Below are 19,247 nucleotides of genomic sequence, written 5' to 3' on the forward strand. Positions count from 1 at the left end.
AAAATTTCTTTTGCAAAAGAAACTGGCAGAAAAGAACAACTCTTCTTCTGTTACCTGTTTAAATGTGCGAAGTCTGTCCAGTGTTTTTTGTCGTTCCTGACTAACCCAGGAGCTCTTTCTTTCCTCTTCATCTTGTAATTGATCTCGCTTCTGAGAAAATACATGGAAACCATGTAAATATTACATTCAATGCTATGTTTAGTATCATTAAAAAAGCTGAATTTAAATAACTGTTCTACTAATTGTTAAGAATTACCTAACAATCTATTTCTCAAATAAATACATTTCTGAACTTCAAAACTTGGCCTTTGTCTTCCCCTTAAAAATACTATGCATTTCATGTTTTATAATCTTGAAGAAATCCAAAGCTCTGTAGAGAGAGATTTCATGAACACTTGAAGACTTGTTACCTTGAAAGATGAGGATACCTAGAGATGTGACAGAACATTACACTGAAAAAAGCCACCTTAAATTAAAAATTGTACAAATTAGCCAGACAGCAAACCAGTATCCATTTTGTATCATTCCAAGAATAAAATGACAGTCCAAATTGCAAGGTTGCCCATTTAAAACAAGTCATATTAAAACAGTAACTTCTCAGTGCAAGAAATTACAGAACTCAGTGCCATGTTTTGAACCCAATACTGAGCAAATTAAGTAAACATTTTCATTATAATTTACAACTATGAATAAAAGTTTTAAATTTAGTTAACTTAAGCTGTCATCATTTAACCCAGCTTGATTTTCTGTAATCTTATTTCAACAAAGATTTGGAGCTCTTTCTTGCAGCCAAAAGAGTTGTATTTTTTCTTGTTTGGGTGCCCTGCCTCAGTGAAAACACACATTTGGATCCTCCCCCTTTAACCAATCATCTATTTTCACAAAACTTCAGCAAAGTTACTACATCCTTGAAACAAAACACTATTCTTCAGTCGAATTTATTGAAAGTGCATGCTAGTTATCAGCTAGAAAAAGTCATTGTATGTAAGTTCAGAAGTTATCAGGAAAAGTGACTATGAAAAAAAACCTTGAGCAGAAACAGCAGCTTTTATTTTCAAGACTCACAGAATTAAGTATTACTTTTAAATGCTCATCTTAATCATAATTAAAAATTCTGAGCACTTTTGTAAACTTCTGCTGTCATTCAGTGAACACAAAAGCAGTGTTTGCCTGCCTGCCATTTTCAGAACTCAGGTAGTGGCCTTGTGTCCTTCACAAAGAACCGGCTCCTGTGATTTGGAAAGAGGTAAGTATAGATGCATTAGGGAGAGGAAGAGGAGAACATGTCTGAAACATAGGGGACAGGAGAAGGTAAAGAGGAATAGAAGCGTGTGGTTAAAAGAACAGAGCAATGTGGCAAAGTTCAAACAGAAGTATAAAGAAGAGATTATACCAAGAAGAAAGAATAGCTCTATCACCACACTTGCATACTACATATGCAATCAGGTCAAACTTTTCCTGAAGCAGTCTCAAACTCAAGGGGTTTTTCTGTTTGTTTTGGTTTGCATTGTTTTGTTTTTAAATAAGAAGAGTGAAATTACAATTCTTATTTGGTTTCAGGTTTGGAAACCCTTGAGATATTATCTTCAAGAATAGCAGTGGTTGAAAACCTGTTTTACAATAATAGTATAAATTTTCAGTGATATTATCAACACAGAAAAGCCAAAATATAGCAGAAGTTTCTTTATATAACACACGTGGGCAAATCTGTAAGTAAAGAAAAAGCCTTGCAGTATTTCAGAGACAAGAAAGTCCTTAAGCTTTGTCAGGAGTGATTTTTAAGAGTGATAAATGGACTACAATCCACACAGCAAATTCCATTGCCTTACCCTACAGTAAGGTAACTGAAAAAACCCCGTATTTTTCTAAGTTCCTGAAACAGTATGCCAATATGTACTGTCGTTCACAAGTTGCCTGTTCATAAAATATATTATGCAGCTGACTTCTTGGACAAATGTATCAATGTTAAAAATGTATAAGGATGAAAAAGAATCACTTTCACTAATCTAATTGGAGCCTGAATTAAAGAGACTTGGATTTCAATTCATCTTTGTAAGTGATCTTTATTAAATATTGATACAATATCAGTTCCCAAGACTTAGCCCAAAATTTTAATATTCTTTAAGTTATAGTTTGTTATGTTCAGCACAAGAGTCAGACTACCTGGCCTATTCTCTGTGATGAGACTGTGCAGAGAATCGTGGAGCATGCAGCTGGAGCTACATCTCTATGTGACACAATTCAAGTGATTTCTTTCGTAGAAAGAAGAAAAATAATGAACAAGCTTATTAAGATTCAAGAATACATGTGTAAAGAATCATAGAACCATTTTGGTTAGAAAAGACCTTTAAGATCATCAAGTACAACAACCTAACACTTCCAAGTCCACCTCTGAACCACGTCCCTAAGAACCTCACCTGTGCATCTTTTAAACACCTCTAGGGATGGTGACTCCACCACTTCCCTGGGCAGCCTGTTCCAATGCCTGACAACCCTTTCCATGAAGAAGTTTTTCCTAATATTCAATCTAAACGTCCCCTGGCATAATTTTGTCCTGTCTCTTGCTACTTCGGAGAAGAGACCAACACTCTCCATGCTACAGCCTCCTTTCAGGTAGTTGTAGACAGCGATAAGGTCTCCCCTCAGCCTCCTTTTCTCCAGGCTGAACAGCCCCAGTTCCCTCAGCTGCTCCTTATCAGACTTGTGCTCCAGTATGGTTTTCTTACTCACCTCAGCATGTCTGACGCTGTACTCTGACGTGTTCAGAATCATCTATGTGCATGTGGTAACAAACTGCGCTGGCAGTAATCACTTGAGACTGTGAACCTACCATTAAAGAACTGTTTTATTTGCATGGGTTCAATATCATCCTAACACAGCTATATAATCCTCCTTACCAACATAACATAACACAGAAATCCATGGCGTAAAGGTGCGGGATACACACCATCTTTTTAAAACAGCTATCGCTCTGAATAGTCTCTTAATTACGTATAATGAAAAATGCAAGCTATTAATTAAAGGCTATATTCAACAGCAGAAAACTCATACTTACTAGCTGTACAGTATGGTGCATTTTGTATTCCTCCTCACTCTGGTGACGCTGCTGGATCTTTTCATCATGCTTTGCAATACAGATCTCCTGTAGGGACATAAAATCTTATCTATAAAATATGAATTTCAAATATCGATTTACAAGGTACAATGTCATATCTAGCAAATAGCACTAAGAAATAGAAAAATAAAAATTACAACGCCTATCTCATACAAGCTAATCTAACCAAGCTAATTTAGCTTACAATAAAACCATAAAATGGACACAAACTCAAGACAAACTCAAACCTACTTCTTTTAACTGTCCAAAGAATATACACAAGTAACAGCTGGTTGAAAAGTCCGTATTTGTATTCATGGATAATAACTAGCACTCAAATATACTGTGTATTCCTGTTTATGCAACTAGACAGCTTCCAATATATAAAAGTCAGTTAATCTTTTGCATGTACAATCTTCAAGCACAAACATTAATAAAGCTGTTAGAACTGTATGCATGCACAAGGAGGTTCACTTATACTGAATCCACATCTGTAACATCTGGATTAAAACCACACATTTATTATACTGCCTGCAAGTAAGAAAAGGTTAAAAAAAAACCCAAAACAAACAAACAAAACCAGGCTACATTACAATAGATGACAAGAAACAAGATGACACTCAAACTTCATATAGATTATATAAAAAGATCTGAATAAATATCAGTTACAAAGACAAGGCATATGCAGGAACTGAGAGTAGCAACAAGACAGACAACTCCATAGGACAATACTGAGGGCCAGGAAATCAGACAACGTGGGCAATGACGTTAGGCCTGGTACAAGAACCACAAAGAACTAGAACGAAGTCCAGTGTATAGTTAGATCTCATGGCTGCATAACAGGGGGCAATGCTAGGAAGCGGTTTGGAGTGTGGCTGCAGCTAGAAGAACACTGAAGTGATGTGCTTCCCAGGCATCAGTCAGCTTGCTTCACTGGGTACAGCCAGCCAGGAGCTTTGCCATGGAAAAGCATGGCCTGGGACAGCTGATGGAGTCAGGGCCACCAAATGAGATACTACAGTAGTGGTAGAAAGACACCAAAACAAAGTGGGGAGGGATACATATATTTAAAAAAAAAAAAAAAAAAAAGAGAAGACTCCTGGAAAGGCAGACAAAGCTACATTCTCCTACAAGGTGACCACAGACATACTGTCATCACATAAAGAGGAAGCCAGTGTTCCTGCAGAGGATGGAAATACCATGCTGTCTTCAAAGTTTCTACACATTAAGATCATCAATGTTGTTATCATAAAGGTGTATATATACAGCTAAGCACTTCTGGGTTTAGTGTATATTTGTTTGTTTGTGGAGTTTTTTTCATGATGAAAAGATTTTAGTTAATACAGCTGGAAAAGTTAATCCATTTAATTTGTAACTGCTAATTACGAACTACATTATTTCTGCATTTCACAGGCACAGCAATAGCTTCAGAATATTATTAGAGAATCTGAAAGACCTTATGTAATACTACTGCTGATTTATCTTTATTATCTGTTTATATGTTAATTTTGACTTAAAGTCTTCTAAAATAATGAGGAATGTCTGTTATGACATGTAAAAAAGTATTATAAAACAATGAGAAAACATGTTAAGTTTGGGGTTTTTGACATGTCTCACAAATACTCAGGGGGCACACCTTCATGAAACATTTTTAGCATCAGTACTTAAATCTTTCTCATTAAGAGCAATAATTAAAGGTATTTTAAGCATGTTAAGAGGATAAACCACATCATATTTGTTTTGGTGCTGACTTTGTACTAATAAACAACCTACATTAATGTAATTAGTTTTCTATGACTTGAAATAATAAAACATGTTTCATCACAGGACTAGAAATCTGAATCATCTTAACTAACTACAGAAAAGGTCTATAAAAAACAAGGGTGCAGTTTCATAGGAACATATGCAGGGTTCCACCTGTGAAAGATTACGTGACAGCAAACTAAGGGTAAAGGAAAAAAAAAGGTGAGGTGGCAGCATTAAAGAAAAAGGTCCGGATGATTATGGCTGGTGACAAGTTCAAGATAAATCAACAATCTCTGGCCAAAAAAAAAAAAAAATAAAAAAAAGAACAAAACATCATAATTTGATATATGAGCAGGAATACATCCTGCAGGACATTGTGAAGCATTCCTTCCTTCTCAGCACTGGGAAAGCAGGAGCTCAGTGAGAGCCACACTTCAAGAAAGTCAGTGACCAACCGTATGAAATTGAGAGAGCATTGAGAAGTAATGTTCATTTCTCTTTTAATCACCTGACTGATTTCACAGTATGCAATTATACTTCTACTAAGACGACAAAAAGGGAGAGCTGAGGAACCATTTCAACTGTCGTCACTGGATAAGGTACCACATTTAAGATTAGTAACATGTAATATAGGTAAAAGAGATCTGCATTAGTATTATATTTAACTAGATCCAGTGCGCCTTGATTTCAGATCTAAAAGCATCCCAATTAAAAGGTTACCTTCTCATTTAGTAAGCTCAGTATGTGCAGAAACCGTATTTTACCCTAGGTGTTCTGAGTAGTTATGCCCTTATGTTGTAATAATAATAACAATAATAGTAATATGAAAGCATACCAGATAACTGTATGCCAGCTGTCACTGCATTTACGTCACACCTCTTCTGGCATGGGCTGTGCTTCAAACTATGGGCTTGCAAAGTAGTAAAGGTGTAATGGACACAACAGCATATGAGGAAGCTTTCTAGATCAAAGCACAAATCATGAACATAGCCTAAACGGCTTCACCAACCAGTGGTTTCTCCCAGTTTGCTCATGATTAGGAATGTAAAATAATTCTATTTCTTCGCAACTCTATTTTTCCAAAGGTATTTTTCGAAATGTCTTTTACACCATCTTTTTTTACCTTGATTTTTTGCTACAAATCTAGCTCCCTAATAAAACAGCTGCTGGTTCCATATAACCTAATTAATACCCCTGTGCAGCCAGCAGGGGGTGGACTGAGATAACAATAGCACTATCCTGCATCAAAAATCCATAACTAGCTTTCAAGAAATAAGAAAAATAATTAAACTGCTACTAAAATATTATGTTTTTAATAAATAACTCCCTGACACACACAAAGGAATATCAGGAAATTATTGCTTAACAAATACAAATAGGTTTGTATAAAAAAAATGAGAATGAGTTTATACTCATGAATTTATACTCATGGCAGTACAGTGAAAGAACATCAACCTCAGTAAAATCATTAATTTAAAAAAATGCTGGCAAAAGTTTCTAAGTAAAAATTACAATATATGACAACATCATTAAAAAATAAATGCATCAACTGCTAGAAAACAGGGAAGGAATTTCTGAAAAATGAAATGAATAGTGACTAGAGTCACCAGAGTTTATATTTATATTACATATAGTCTTATTCTACACAGAGTAATTGATTCCCTTTCACTGTTTTATGTCCTCAACAGAAAAGATTTTCAAATTCCCAGCTGATGAAAAGACCTCCTGAAAAAATAAGAACTGGTGATAGAAAATAACTTCCTAGTGTTTTCTTAATCGTGATATCTGTTGCTAGAAAAGGGGCATTCTCCTAAGGGAACCTTCATTTGCCAAAAATCTAATAATGAACGAGGACTATAACTTCTAAATATATCACAAGACTGTGATATTTACCACTTAATGCACAGCTTGCTTTTTGTTTTCAAATACGGAACTGACAAAGTAAAAAAAAACCAACCAAAAAAAACCCACCAACACCAAAAGCTCTCCAGCCCAATCCAAAACAGAACACTTGTTTACAGTTCTGTTTTAAAATACTTCACTAAGCCAAGCATGGTCAGGAAGAGAGTCTGAAAAGCATTAAATAGTCTCTCATCTCAGTTCAACAATATGTTTCTTAACTGAGAGAGACAGACTTTGAGAAAGATTTACCACATAGTATGTACTTTCCAAATGCACCCTCAAATCTCTTTTTCTCCACTTAGCATGCAGTCATCACTGTGCTCATTCTCAGCATCTAGAGTCTGCTTTTGCAACCCATCTGTATCTTTGTTCTGCATGTTTAACTCAAACTGCAAACTCTTCGTAGCAAAACCCCCTTTTCCCTCTAGTTTTGTGAAGTACAACTACTCACATCAGGCACTATTACAGTGCTCATTAACAATGTTTTGCAGTTTCACTAGGATGGTCATTCAAGACACATAGTTTATGTTTGAATCAAAGCCACAAGGGGCTTGATTTTCAGGTAATTACTAGTAAGCTTAGTAGGGCTCTGCGTTATTTAGCAGTAATAAGAGCAGCTATAGTAAATACCTCTAAGATAAATATCCATCAAAATGGCTATTGTTCTTTCCTGGCCAACAAGTGCTGCAAAATGGTACACAACAACTGATTCTGCCTATTCTTTTTTGCCCAAATAAAAATATTTTGTTTACCTCTACGAGTTTAAATGCAACCTGTGATTTCTTCAGAATCTGAAAGCTAAGTATCTCACTGTAGCCATCAACTGCGGATAAGCTATGCTGGGCAATGAAATCAGTAGAGCGCTGGAAGTAGTTCAAAGGGTGCTGTGATGTCCAGCAGGAGGTTCCACATGAAGACATTACCCCAGGTCCCAAAAGCAAGCCACCTTCTTCCAGCACAATGCTGAGCAGACATGAGGATGTTACTCCTACATGCAGACCCAGATGAGCAATACTACCATCTACAACTCTGCATCGTATCGCAGTGAACAAGTACGCATGCTGCAACTACTGTTACAGCCTAGAATTAATTCCTTCAGCTTAAGTAAGGCATTTTATCACAGCATAACCTTAAAACAAATGAAAGTGACTAGTTTATTATACCGATAAGAAAGCTAAAAAAATCTCTCCTCCTGCTTCAGGATTGCTTCTCAACTCGTTAACACGGGTAAGTTAAGTAACAAAGTAACAGGCTGTTGCTTTCAAACAGATTTGGGTACTCAGCAAGATGTCAAGCAGTGTCTTCTCATATTCAGGAGAAAATAGCATAACTACTATAATGGAGCCTATATTAATTAGCATAACATGACAGATAGAACCTATCCCTTAAAGCACTAAAAAGCCCAGCTTCTTGATAATTGATTTACAGTCTTCTTCATATTGTGTTACTCAGAGACGGGATGGTAACTCAATAAATATTAAAAAATCCAAAATATAAAATGTATCAACTAATGTTTTGTTTGCTCTGTTATGCTTCAGATTCAGGTACAGAAATAGATATACGACTTATGAAGGCTTTACCCCTCAGTCTACTGAAATTGTTTATGTAAAGGGGTCATCTCTCACATCAAGATGCCAATCTAGAATGAGTTCTGAACTCATTCTGCATAGCCTTGTAGTACATAGTATGGGGTCAAAACCTATTTTATAACAAGTATTATATTGCTTTCTCAGAACTTTGATCTATTCACTCATTAAGCTACCTTTCTCATTAATAATGCATATGCAGGTAACCACAAACTGCTAGGGAAAAATAAAAAGATCCTCTGGAAACAAAGGAATAAACATATTTACACACACTTGATACAGAATTTCACAACATCAGCTATATTGAAACCATTTTCTGCACAGCATCCAAATCATGTAATGGATGAAAAAGGAAACTGGTCCTAAAATGAACACCTAGTTTTACAAATTAATTATACTGGATTTCATATGTATCTACTGCATACAGAGTATCAATGACACATAAGTTTAAAAGGATGAGGTAAGAGAATGAAAGTAGAACTCATTAGTGAGAACACATATTCGAAAATTCTCTTCTGCAAACATATAAAACTAGTCTCTGTAAAAACATTAATTCTAGCATGTACTTTCCACATGAAAGTATTCTGATTAGTTAATAGAAACAAGTTTATTTGTTGACTTCAAAGTGATTAAAGGTTTCTTTAAAGTTAAAAGGTAAACTGAAACTTAAATATATCAATTTAATAATACATGCTATTGTATTTGGTACTCTGTAAAAGATCTTTTAGTAAGTAGTAAACATAATTCACAGAAATTCTGGGAGACTTGGAAGTTGTTTTGAAATTAAACCTTTTGAAGTTTTATTAAATTTGCAAATTATGCTAGAAATTTGCAACATAATAATATGTTGTGCTAGAAATTTGCAATTCAGTAATACCTTCTTATTTCTGAGGTAGGCTTTCTTGGCTGAAATACGTCCACGTCTTGCTTCCAGCTGGCGGATTTTTTGATGTAATTTTTGCAGCTCCTCTTTTTGCAAGTGTATAGATGTTGCCATATCCTCTTTTTCAAGCATGGCTTCCATACTTTCGTAAGTGTCATAATATACCACTTCATCTCTCTTCTCTGTTGTAAAAATGTCAGCAATCAAAAAAGGCAAATCAATAGTTCATATTTGATGAACATTTTTTTCCTTTCAACAACAACAACCACCTCCCACCCTTCAAGTTGCAAGACTAAACGTAGAAGAATTCTATGGTCCCTTTAGAGGACTATCAAAAGGTCAGACGAAAAGCATTAAACAGTGAAGTATTGTAGAGCTTTAAAATTTATATGAAGAAAAGAAACCAACACCAATGAAGCACAGCTTGGTAATCAGGTAAGCTCAGAGCATTAAAAAACAAACGCAAATCTAAACGTATGCTTGTGTCTGTAGCATAACTTGATCACGATGTACACGTCTTCGCATCTCTTAACCAAGGGACTCATGATATGCAGTAATATGCTCTGGTCTTCACTACAAACTTCAGGATTTACAGACTCTTTCTGGAGTCTTTGGCATGAGACTCTTCCGCCACAGCCTACTGTTAATTTAACAAAAGGGGAATCAGACAACAAAACTGAATGTTGGGTCGAAGAAGCAGCAAAGGTCTCTTGTTCCTTAACTCACTGGCATAACAAGTAGGATATTTCTGTAATACACCAAGAGCATTATTGCTGTCTGAAACAGGCAGATATGGCTGGCATGACTATCTTTGTCAATTCTGCAGCACCACCAAACCTTCTCATTTCAGCTTCATCAACTACTGACAGCAAGACCATAACTTCCTCCTACTTCTGCTACTAGATTATTTGGAGAGAGAGACAGGATTTTCTTCGGTATGCTGTCCGTTTTAAAAGCTGTGGTTATTTCATGTTACATGTGTGTGCAGTCTCTGCTGCAACCAAAATTCTGCCTGTCAATTTCAGCTCAGCAGAAGACACAGCAGGACCAGCACTATATTAATCTTAAAATAAAACCTAATAAATATAGACCTCCTATATTATTTACTTTAGCACTCAGTTAAAAAAACATGACACTTTCATCCATAAGTAAAACTGCCTAGTCAGTAGAACCCACTTAGACACATTGGCGATTAAAAGTAAGATTCGTGGCTAACAACTATTATATTTTACCATGCACTTATAAAATGGAAGAATTTTCATGTGAATTTGGCTTTAGAACACTTTCATGTAGAGTTAAAGATACAAATTTACAAGTGAAACACCAGTAGCTCAGCTGCACAATAGCAAAATCTACCAGTTCTAAAACATAATAATAAATCATCTTCTACTGTTTGGAAAATAACAACAACAAAAACAAACAAACCTTGGCAACTGTATTGCAACCTCCATGTAACATTCCAAGAGTTTTCTACAGCTTTGAAATATCTATAAGTTTGTAAGTGTTTAAGCTTCTAACAGCTCAATGACTTAATAATTACAAATATTCCGTTTAATACAAAAGCCATACCATTTGCACGCATTCAAGCCACTCTCCAACCAAAGCAGGAACCTACTATCACATTCTCAGTTGACAGCAATGCATCCACCATAAAACCATCATACAAGGTGGTATGAATAGTTTGTATGAATAGTATAAGACCCTTTAAAATTCTAAATAAACTCACATTTTGTGAATTTCACTGCAGGTACTTGGTTAATGACAGTAAAAAACTACTACTATTGTTTATGATATGACAATCTACTATAATTTGATACTTTTCAGATCCTATGTGCTGAATTTGCAAACGAAAATGTTTTTCTTGTAGCTTACAATAACTGGCAGCCAAATGATATCACACTCACAAAAAATTCTGTTGGGACTTCATTAGCAGTACTGCTGATGTCCCTCAAATCAAAACACAATCCAAACATCTCTGAAATAACTCTACAGAGCCAATACAGTCAAAGGGTAAAGAACAGCAATAGCCTCTACAAGTCAGTAAGACATACGTACTTCACATCATACAGCTGCGCACTAATAAAGGCTATTACTTTACTGACTGTAAGTACACTTCAATAACAAAGTGCAGTAGAAGATGCAAGAGACTGTTCTTCCCTCTTTGACTGCATAGGAAACAATGCATACTAAGACTACTACAGGTTTTAGATGCTTTCATTCAAATTAGATGCTGAACAGTATTAAAGAGATGGCAGACACTTCAGTGTGACATTCTTCACATTAATTGTTCTACCCCCTCCACCTAAGTGAAGTCCAAAGAGTTACTTTAATTCTTTGAGTAAATTTAAGAAATGTATTTTTCATTTTTTGTCCTATGAGATATTAATTAGGATTTGTTAAAAAAACAGTAATTCCTTCTAAAATAGATGGCTGTTTTTAAAAGAAAAAAAAAACACAACAAAAACCCCAACTTTTGGATTTTGTATTAAAGAATATTTTACAAATTTAAAACTGCAAAGGAAGCCAGTACAGTGAACTATTTTGTTGGCATGAGAGAAGGAGAAGGTTGGTTGCTTCCTGAGTAGGGTTTTGTTTTATGAATTTTGGGTCAGGTTGTAGGGTTTGGGGGTTGTTTTTGAGATTTCTGAGAAAACTTTACTAAGAAGTCATAATGACCTATGATGTGTTTACAGAAGGCTTCAGCTCTGAGGGCTCTTAGCTTTTACTATCACTATATCAAAGAAAAAGAATTTCGATACATTCTTTCTGAGCCTCTCCTTCAAGGGATTTCCTTTCGTCTGCCAGTAAGCAAACCATACTGTGTCTTCAGTACCAAAATTAAATGTCTACCCTTCCCAAGTACAAGCACCATCTACCTCTAAAGCACTAACTAGCTCTCCACAGAGGCACACAGTCAAGACAGCCACATTCCTTTAAGTCATTTACAGAGTTTGCAATCCTCATCTTCCATATGTGCAGTTAGAGTTGTTGCCATCACAAGACTAAAAGGAGATTTCACGTAACAGTAATTCCAGAAGCAGCTCACAATACAATGCAGCTTCAAATCTGTCTTCTTAAGTGACTTTTATGTCCGTAACAAAATTTGCTCTGCAAGCCCCATGCACTAAACAACACAACAGAGCTTGTGTGAATAAAACCAGTAACTATAGAAAGGTCTAAAGAAGAGAACTGGGCTCAAAAATGCTGTATGATTTACCTGTACGATTTCCATAGTTTGCAAGTACACAAGGTATAGTAGGTTCCTGAAACATTAGGTTTGCATAACTGCTCTATATCAGTGAGATGTCAATACAAGCTTCAAAGTTTAGCTGAAAGACTCTCAATTTGCAGGAATACCTTTAGAAAACCAATCACTTCAAATAAATTTGTAACAGCAATGCAAATTTTCAATAAGCCAAGTCCAGTAACTAAGATATTTCCTCCTCCCTAAATTCAGTTTTCCAGAACTTACACAATATCTTGTATGCACATTTCCAAATGCAGCCAATGAGAACCAGACCAAAACTGCTGTATTGTGTAGGTATAAGACTTATTAACAGGTATAAATTTTCATTTAACAGTACTTATGCCAGAAGACCCATCTCTTCACATGGTAAAGAATTTTTTCTCCCACAGGCTTTACTAGACTCTTAGAAAGAGAATTATCCTTTACATATTACATCTTAATTTAAATGTGCAAAGCACCTGACATCAGTCTTCTGATACTTTCAAGTTGTGCTGTCAGCAGTAGCTCTTCACATTTCAAGATCTCAAACTGCACTTCATATAATTGAAGCTGTAGATCATAATAATCAGCTTCTAACTCATCCAAATGGGCTATGGCTTCTGTACCACCTTTCAGGCTCTGCATCTAAATGGAAAGAGAAAAAAAAAAAACAAAAACAAACACAAAAACACATGACTCCAGGATAATAAGAACAAAACCACAGACTTCACAATTAACAGCTAGGTAAGTGTGTGGTACATTAAATGTAACATGCTAAAATTGAACACATCAGGAGGAGAAGATAGGTTAGATCAGCCACTCACTTTCAGATATCTTTCATATCTGACATTTTTTGCATATGACAATACAAAAATCCATGGCATTGGATTATTCTTTGTCACCATCAAAGTGACGAGTCATATAGTGCATAGTGTGAAACATCTCTACCACTCTTTTTGCTCCACTACTTGATTCTCTGAAGACACATAATGAAATTAGTATTTTCTGATCTTCAGTCCAAGAAGTCTAAAAGTCACTTTGCTAAAGGCATCAGGAAAACTACAGTTAAAACTATCATTAAACCTGAACTGAGGAAAAAAAGTGAAAGTTAGTGGAAAAAGAGAATTACATGCACCAATTCTCTTGTAATGACAACTGAGAAGTTTCATTATTTCTGGAGTCCTTCACAGCAGAAAAAGACAACTACATTATAATATTTATATACACTTTAGCACTTATTCATGTCATAAGTTTGACACAGAGAAGTGACACAATACACAACCAAAGTGATTGCAAATCACCGTCTTTTAGCTGCTCGATACTGTTAGCCATTCAGGTCACATTTAAGAAATACTAACATGCAGGGGGATCCTATGTGATGTCTCACTTTGCATGGAATTCAAAGCAATGCAGCTTTACATCCTGCATGTAACAGCGTTTTCAAAAGATTTTCTCATTGTAAAAAAAAATAAAAAAAACCCCAAACCAAATATCATAGCAACAAAATGTGATGTGGTTTTTGGTTGTTTGTTTATTTTTTGTTTGTTCATTTTGCTGGGGTTTTGTTGGGTTTTTCTTTGTCTCAAATTAAGGCAATGTCATTCAAACTTCTACCACAGCTAAGAACTTCAGCTTTGTCAGCAAACTGAATTTCACTCACAATTATACATTTTTTTCTTTTAAAAAAAAAAAATATGTTCCCAAATTTAATTACACATAATTTGTATAAAGACTCCATAGAGGCATAATAGGCTATCTTCAAAAGTATTGGTTAATCAAGTTACAGCAGCACAGTATTTTGCTCAGCTGCATCAGTGTCTGCCTGATAAAGGACCTGACTACAAGCACAAATTACAGACGCTGTCAGCTACCTGTTCTGTTTTAGGGGTACACCACCGCTATATTCAGTTTTCAGGTGCAACAGCAATGGAAAATTAATATTGTCATACGGTTCACAAGCAGATATCCAAGCAACATGAAAGCCCCTCAAGAAAAAGAAAAATGGACACTCTTAATTACAACCATTTATGTTAAAACTTTCAAGTGAGATACTGTATATGTGTTAATTCAAAAGAGAAAATTTCAGCATTTCTTGTTAAAAATTTAAGTGTTGTTCAATTCTTAGTGTTACAAGTTGCTATCCGCACTAGCAATTTTCCTCATGCTTGGTAGGTCTAAGGTTTATCAAAATGGTGAAAGAAACACTAATAACTTTAACGTAAGAATGTTAGAGGAAAGAAACATTTTGCAGCTGGACAAACAGCTAGAACTGAGGACAGATGAGTTCCATTTCCTGCTATGCCACAACTCCCTGCATTAACTCAAGCAAATAATTAAATCTCTGTGGCCCTAATTCAAGTAAGAGTGTTTATGGTCTTTGTTGTTTCATTCACACTAAGTGAAGAACCTGGGTAGGAACTCAGGTTTCCTAACAGTTCTAAGACAGAAATATATAATCTTAAACCCACACATTTGAAATAAAGGTATAACGGGTTAAAATGGAAAGTTTCTGACAGGAACTATGAATACACATATTAAAGAGATAGATGAGACAATTAATAGAAAAATAGCAAAACATGGAATACAGAGGTGTGGGCCATCAAATCCAGCTTTCCACCGACATGGAATGATTTCAGACAAATCTAAATTGAACTGTTTTCACAAACATGTTGCTGTTGTTGTTCTTACTCTGCTTTTGTAAAAGAAAAAAGCTTTCAAAAAAACCTCTCTGTTCTTTATTCCCATTGGAAGTCTGCTCCAGATACTCCATCCTAATTGCCAGAAAACTTCTGCCATATTTCCAATGTATTCACAATTAGATAGTATCATTTGTTCTTGCAGCAGTACTGAATAGGAACACACATTGCCCTTGACAAATATTTATTCCCATTAGTATTTTTGTGGAGAGCAATTCTGTATTAGTTTGACCTTCATATTTATCAAAAAACCTTCAAGTCATCTTGTAAAACAGACTTGCCACTCCTGGCATCATTGTGGTAGCCCTCTCTGCAACTGCTCCAGTTAGAACCAATCTTTCTTGGGTAATCTGTTACTGTTCAAATAGAATGCAAAGTTACGTTTCAATCCACTTCATGTGAATCCTGATTGTTCTCTAATTCAAGTATTCATTTTAATTCATCACTGTTGCTGTCTCAGAAATCTCAGAAGAAGGGACTAAAATTCACAGAAAAACCTCAGATCTAGTGCGAATATAGAAACTCATCCTCAAAACCAACAGAAAACCATTCTAAAGAATTTTGGCATTATTTTAATGAACTACAGGACACAATATTAAAATAATTAGGTTAAGATGATTACTTACAGTTAGTACTTGGGCAATCAGAAAAATTTCAGACACTAAAAGAAAACATCTCTTCCACATCAAAAGGGTGCACCACTGTTTTTACAAGCTTTTTTTCTTTTGTAGGACTAAATGTTCAAAATCCAAAGACAACCTGCTTAACACCAATAATGTCTTCATACACAGACAGATCTGGTCTTTGCTCTTAATTGTCATTCTTTCTGTCATAATGCACACCTGAAACCCTGATAAATTAGTTTCTTGAGTATTTTTGTCTTCTTAAAGAAACATCCCAGATTTAACTTATATGCCTATAAAACAGTAGCTAAATGGTTTGCCAGAGAAGGCATTTCAGTTCTGATTTTCTAACAGTGCTGTGAATCTGTTTCAAGTGACCACAAATACCTCATCTTTTTCTTTCTCTTGGTCAATGAGAACTAAATGTCATTGATGCACAAAACCCTTCAAAGAAAAAAGTACTGCAAATGCTGGGATTTGCCCTCTTTAATACTCTTTAAAATAGATTTTCTGGGTAAAAAACGTATAAAAATAAGCTACACTGTAATAAGGTTATTTCAAAAGAACTTATGTAGGATTTTGATAGCTATTAAGTTCAATGTAGGTTATCATTGGTAATGAGTAATTTTCTAATACTGCCTCATTGCATTATTAAAAGACTAACTATGACTTCCAAGTTTTGTCTATAGAATGCACCCTATTACTTCACTTGAGGTGCTTAAATCTTTCTGCTTTCTTTAAACACAATGACAACTTAAAACAGATTTTCAACTTTTGATTGAACTGGTAAATATTACACAAATATTTAATGTAAGACTAAGAAAAAAAAATTGCCTTTACAAAAAAATTTACTTTTCCAATTTGAACACTGAAAGTGAAAAAAGCAAAAGCATTGATAATCTGATATTAAAAATAATAATTCAAATATGATTTAATACATCTTCAAAGATTTTCCAATTTTAGCTTCTTACTCAGCCTTTTCAAAAAGCTGTCACTGAAAGAAAAAGCTTAAAAAAGATACAATGAAAACTATTAAGGTGAAATACACTTGTCTGAAAAATACTATGTTGCATCTGTACCAAAATATCTACTTCGTACAAAAAGATTAATTTTTCAGAAATAGCTATTCATGCCTTCTTGAAGAGAATCCTTAATAAAAGTCTGTTTTTTCAGATGTCAAAATAAAATGACAGTCATGAAATGCAAGATATACTTACATACTCCAAGTCACTGGAAGCAAATATATCTTTGATTCAGGCTTAATGTATAGGAAAGTACTCCTAGAGTTATGAAACTATGAAAAAATTCTTAAAAAAACAGAGCAGTGCTTTGTTGGAATATAATTTTGTTTATGAAAATATCACAGAACACTTATGATGTAAATTGAATACTGGTTTTGAAGTGTATCTTTAGAACTGAACTGTACAGCTCTAAAAGGAAAAAAGAGAAGACTAGTTACTGAATCCTACATATGCAAGATGGGACTTGCTGGAATTTAAGTCTCCAGTCACTCACTTCCATTTGTCCAAACTATTTTACATACTTAGAGAATTACAAAGGATTCCCACTCTCATTTAATGGTTCTGTTTACTGTCATGAGGATAAGACTTGGCAACCAGTCCTCAAAAGCAGACTCTGGTCTACCTCAAAAGGAAAGTTTTCATCATTCCCATCAAACAAAATTCAGAACAACAACAGATGGAACTTCAGAGGTACAAATCAGGAAAATAAAAAAGCACAGAATGTAATTTGTCTAGAATTTGGTTGTTTGTTTTTGTTTTTTAATACAGATAATCACATGGCTAACATTTTCAGCTGTCAAATAAAAACCCAAACAAACAACAACAAAAAAAAAACCAAACACCACCACCAAAACAAACAGAACAAAAACAAAACAAAAACCCAACCAGCCAGCCAAAAATCCCCACACAAAACAACAAAACTGATCTAATCACCTAACCAGGTGATTTTCATATCATGATAACTTGGAAAATGTAGTAGCTTTCTATATATTTACAGTGTGGACCCATCTTGGGAAACAAAAAAGTTCTCGATTAATACTAAATGAAAACTACAGAAACAAGGACATACTTATTGTCCCTCTTGAAAAAATCAATCAGCAAGATTGGTTTAGATTTGGAGAAGAGGGAATTGAGTGCAAAGGAAACAAGTATATTATTTCCTATGTGTCTCCTTTTCCTATTCAGTGAGACTACATTTATACACCTAAGGACAGTAGGAAGGTTTTAACTTCTTAGGCTTAAAGGAAAAGATATATCACCTTTTCACTTCTTTTGTTAGTGGTGTTGTGGAGGGGGGAGGTTGGTGTTTGTTTGTTAGTTTTTTTTACTGTCATATCTTCCAATTACTAATGTAATTACCAAATATTTTATTTATTATAAGACTGAAACCTGTCTTACCCAATATGGGATTGCCAGTCACATTTGTCACATCCAGCTTTGCATACTTTGGGCTTTTACAATCTCAAAGCAAAAGTAAGTTTCCGAACAGAAGCTTGTCCTCATATATCCCCATCACAAAGTTTTGACTCAGAGCTCTCTGTCCCTTGTAAGACACCATCCCAAAGCACCGTGCCCATGGACACCTCTAAGATATTCCTCATTTCTACATCCCCAAAACCCCAGCCTCTCAGTTCAGAGCTCTTCACCAGCAAGTATACCACAATGAGCTTCTTCTCTTGTGCAGCCCCTAATGCTTTTGCACATAAAAACAATCACTCACCAGACTCAGATGTCATTCAATAAAAAAATCACAGAAGGTCTCCACTGGGAGAAAAATAAAATGTGCTACGGAAAAAATGATGTGTAGCTGCTCTAAATATGTGAAGATATTTCATATAATATCTCCAATTAGTATTGTTGGATTCTCTCATCATGTCTTAGCTAAGGATGTCAATAGCCTCATAAACTCAGGTTTCCAGACAACTCTTGGCTTTCTAAATACAAAGAGCGTTGAAATGGAGGAAATGCTCTGGGTCTTTCATGTTTTCTCTCTTCCTTGCAGATCAAGCTGCCTTCTACAGAAGCTTCTAAAATAGGCACATAGTCTATCAGGGTTACAAACCTGCCAATCTACACGGTATTAAAGTCGAGACTTCTCTGGATTACCCTATTCATAACAGAGCCACCGCCTTACTCAAGATTTTGCTAAAATATTTGAAAATTAATCTAAAAAAAGCAGCTGATTGGCTAGAATGTCAATTAACATCAGTATTACAGAAAGTACTTACCGCCAACCACCTATATGACAGCAAACGTTAAAAAGATTATTTGTAGCATTTTTTCTTTTGAAGAGGTATCATAAAACCCAATGAATATGGGCTTTTTTTCTGTTAAAGCATTTAAACACAGTGTAATGCACGCACTCTTTCCTCAGTAAAGCTGTGGCTAGCACAACCCCCTCTGGAAGACTGTCTTTAAGAGAGTAAAGTACAACAGGCTAGTCATCTGTGTAATTACTAATGGTCAGAC

At 35.1% G+C, this 19,247-nt stretch overlaps 1 protein-coding gene across 1 annotated transcript in view; it reads right to left on the reverse strand.

The window, feature by feature from the left end:
• Nucleotides 1-19,247, reverse strand: part of JMY (junction mediating and regulatory protein, p53 cofactor) — a 77,654-nt gene that overhangs the window by 13,163 nt on the left and 45,244 nt on the right. The window contains exons 5-8 of the mRNA XM_065860267.2: nucleotides 12,917-13,082; nucleotides 9,206-9,393; nucleotides 3,056-3,142; nucleotides 55-150 (exon numbers count right to left, since the gene is read on the reverse strand). Coding sequence (XP_065716339.1) covers nucleotides 55-150; nucleotides 3,056-3,142; nucleotides 9,206-9,393; nucleotides 12,917-13,082 — 537 coding nt within the window. The remainder of the gene's footprint in view (nucleotides 1-54; nucleotides 151-3,055; nucleotides 3,143-9,205; nucleotides 9,394-12,916; nucleotides 13,083-19,247) is intronic.

Source organism: Patagioenas fasciata, chromosome Z, assembly GCF_037038585.1.
Source record: "Patagioenas fasciata isolate bPatFas1 chromosome Z, bPatFas1.hap1, whole genome shotgun sequence".
NCBI classification, from domain to species: Eukaryota; Metazoa; Chordata; class Aves; order Columbiformes; family Columbidae; genus Patagioenas; species Patagioenas fasciata.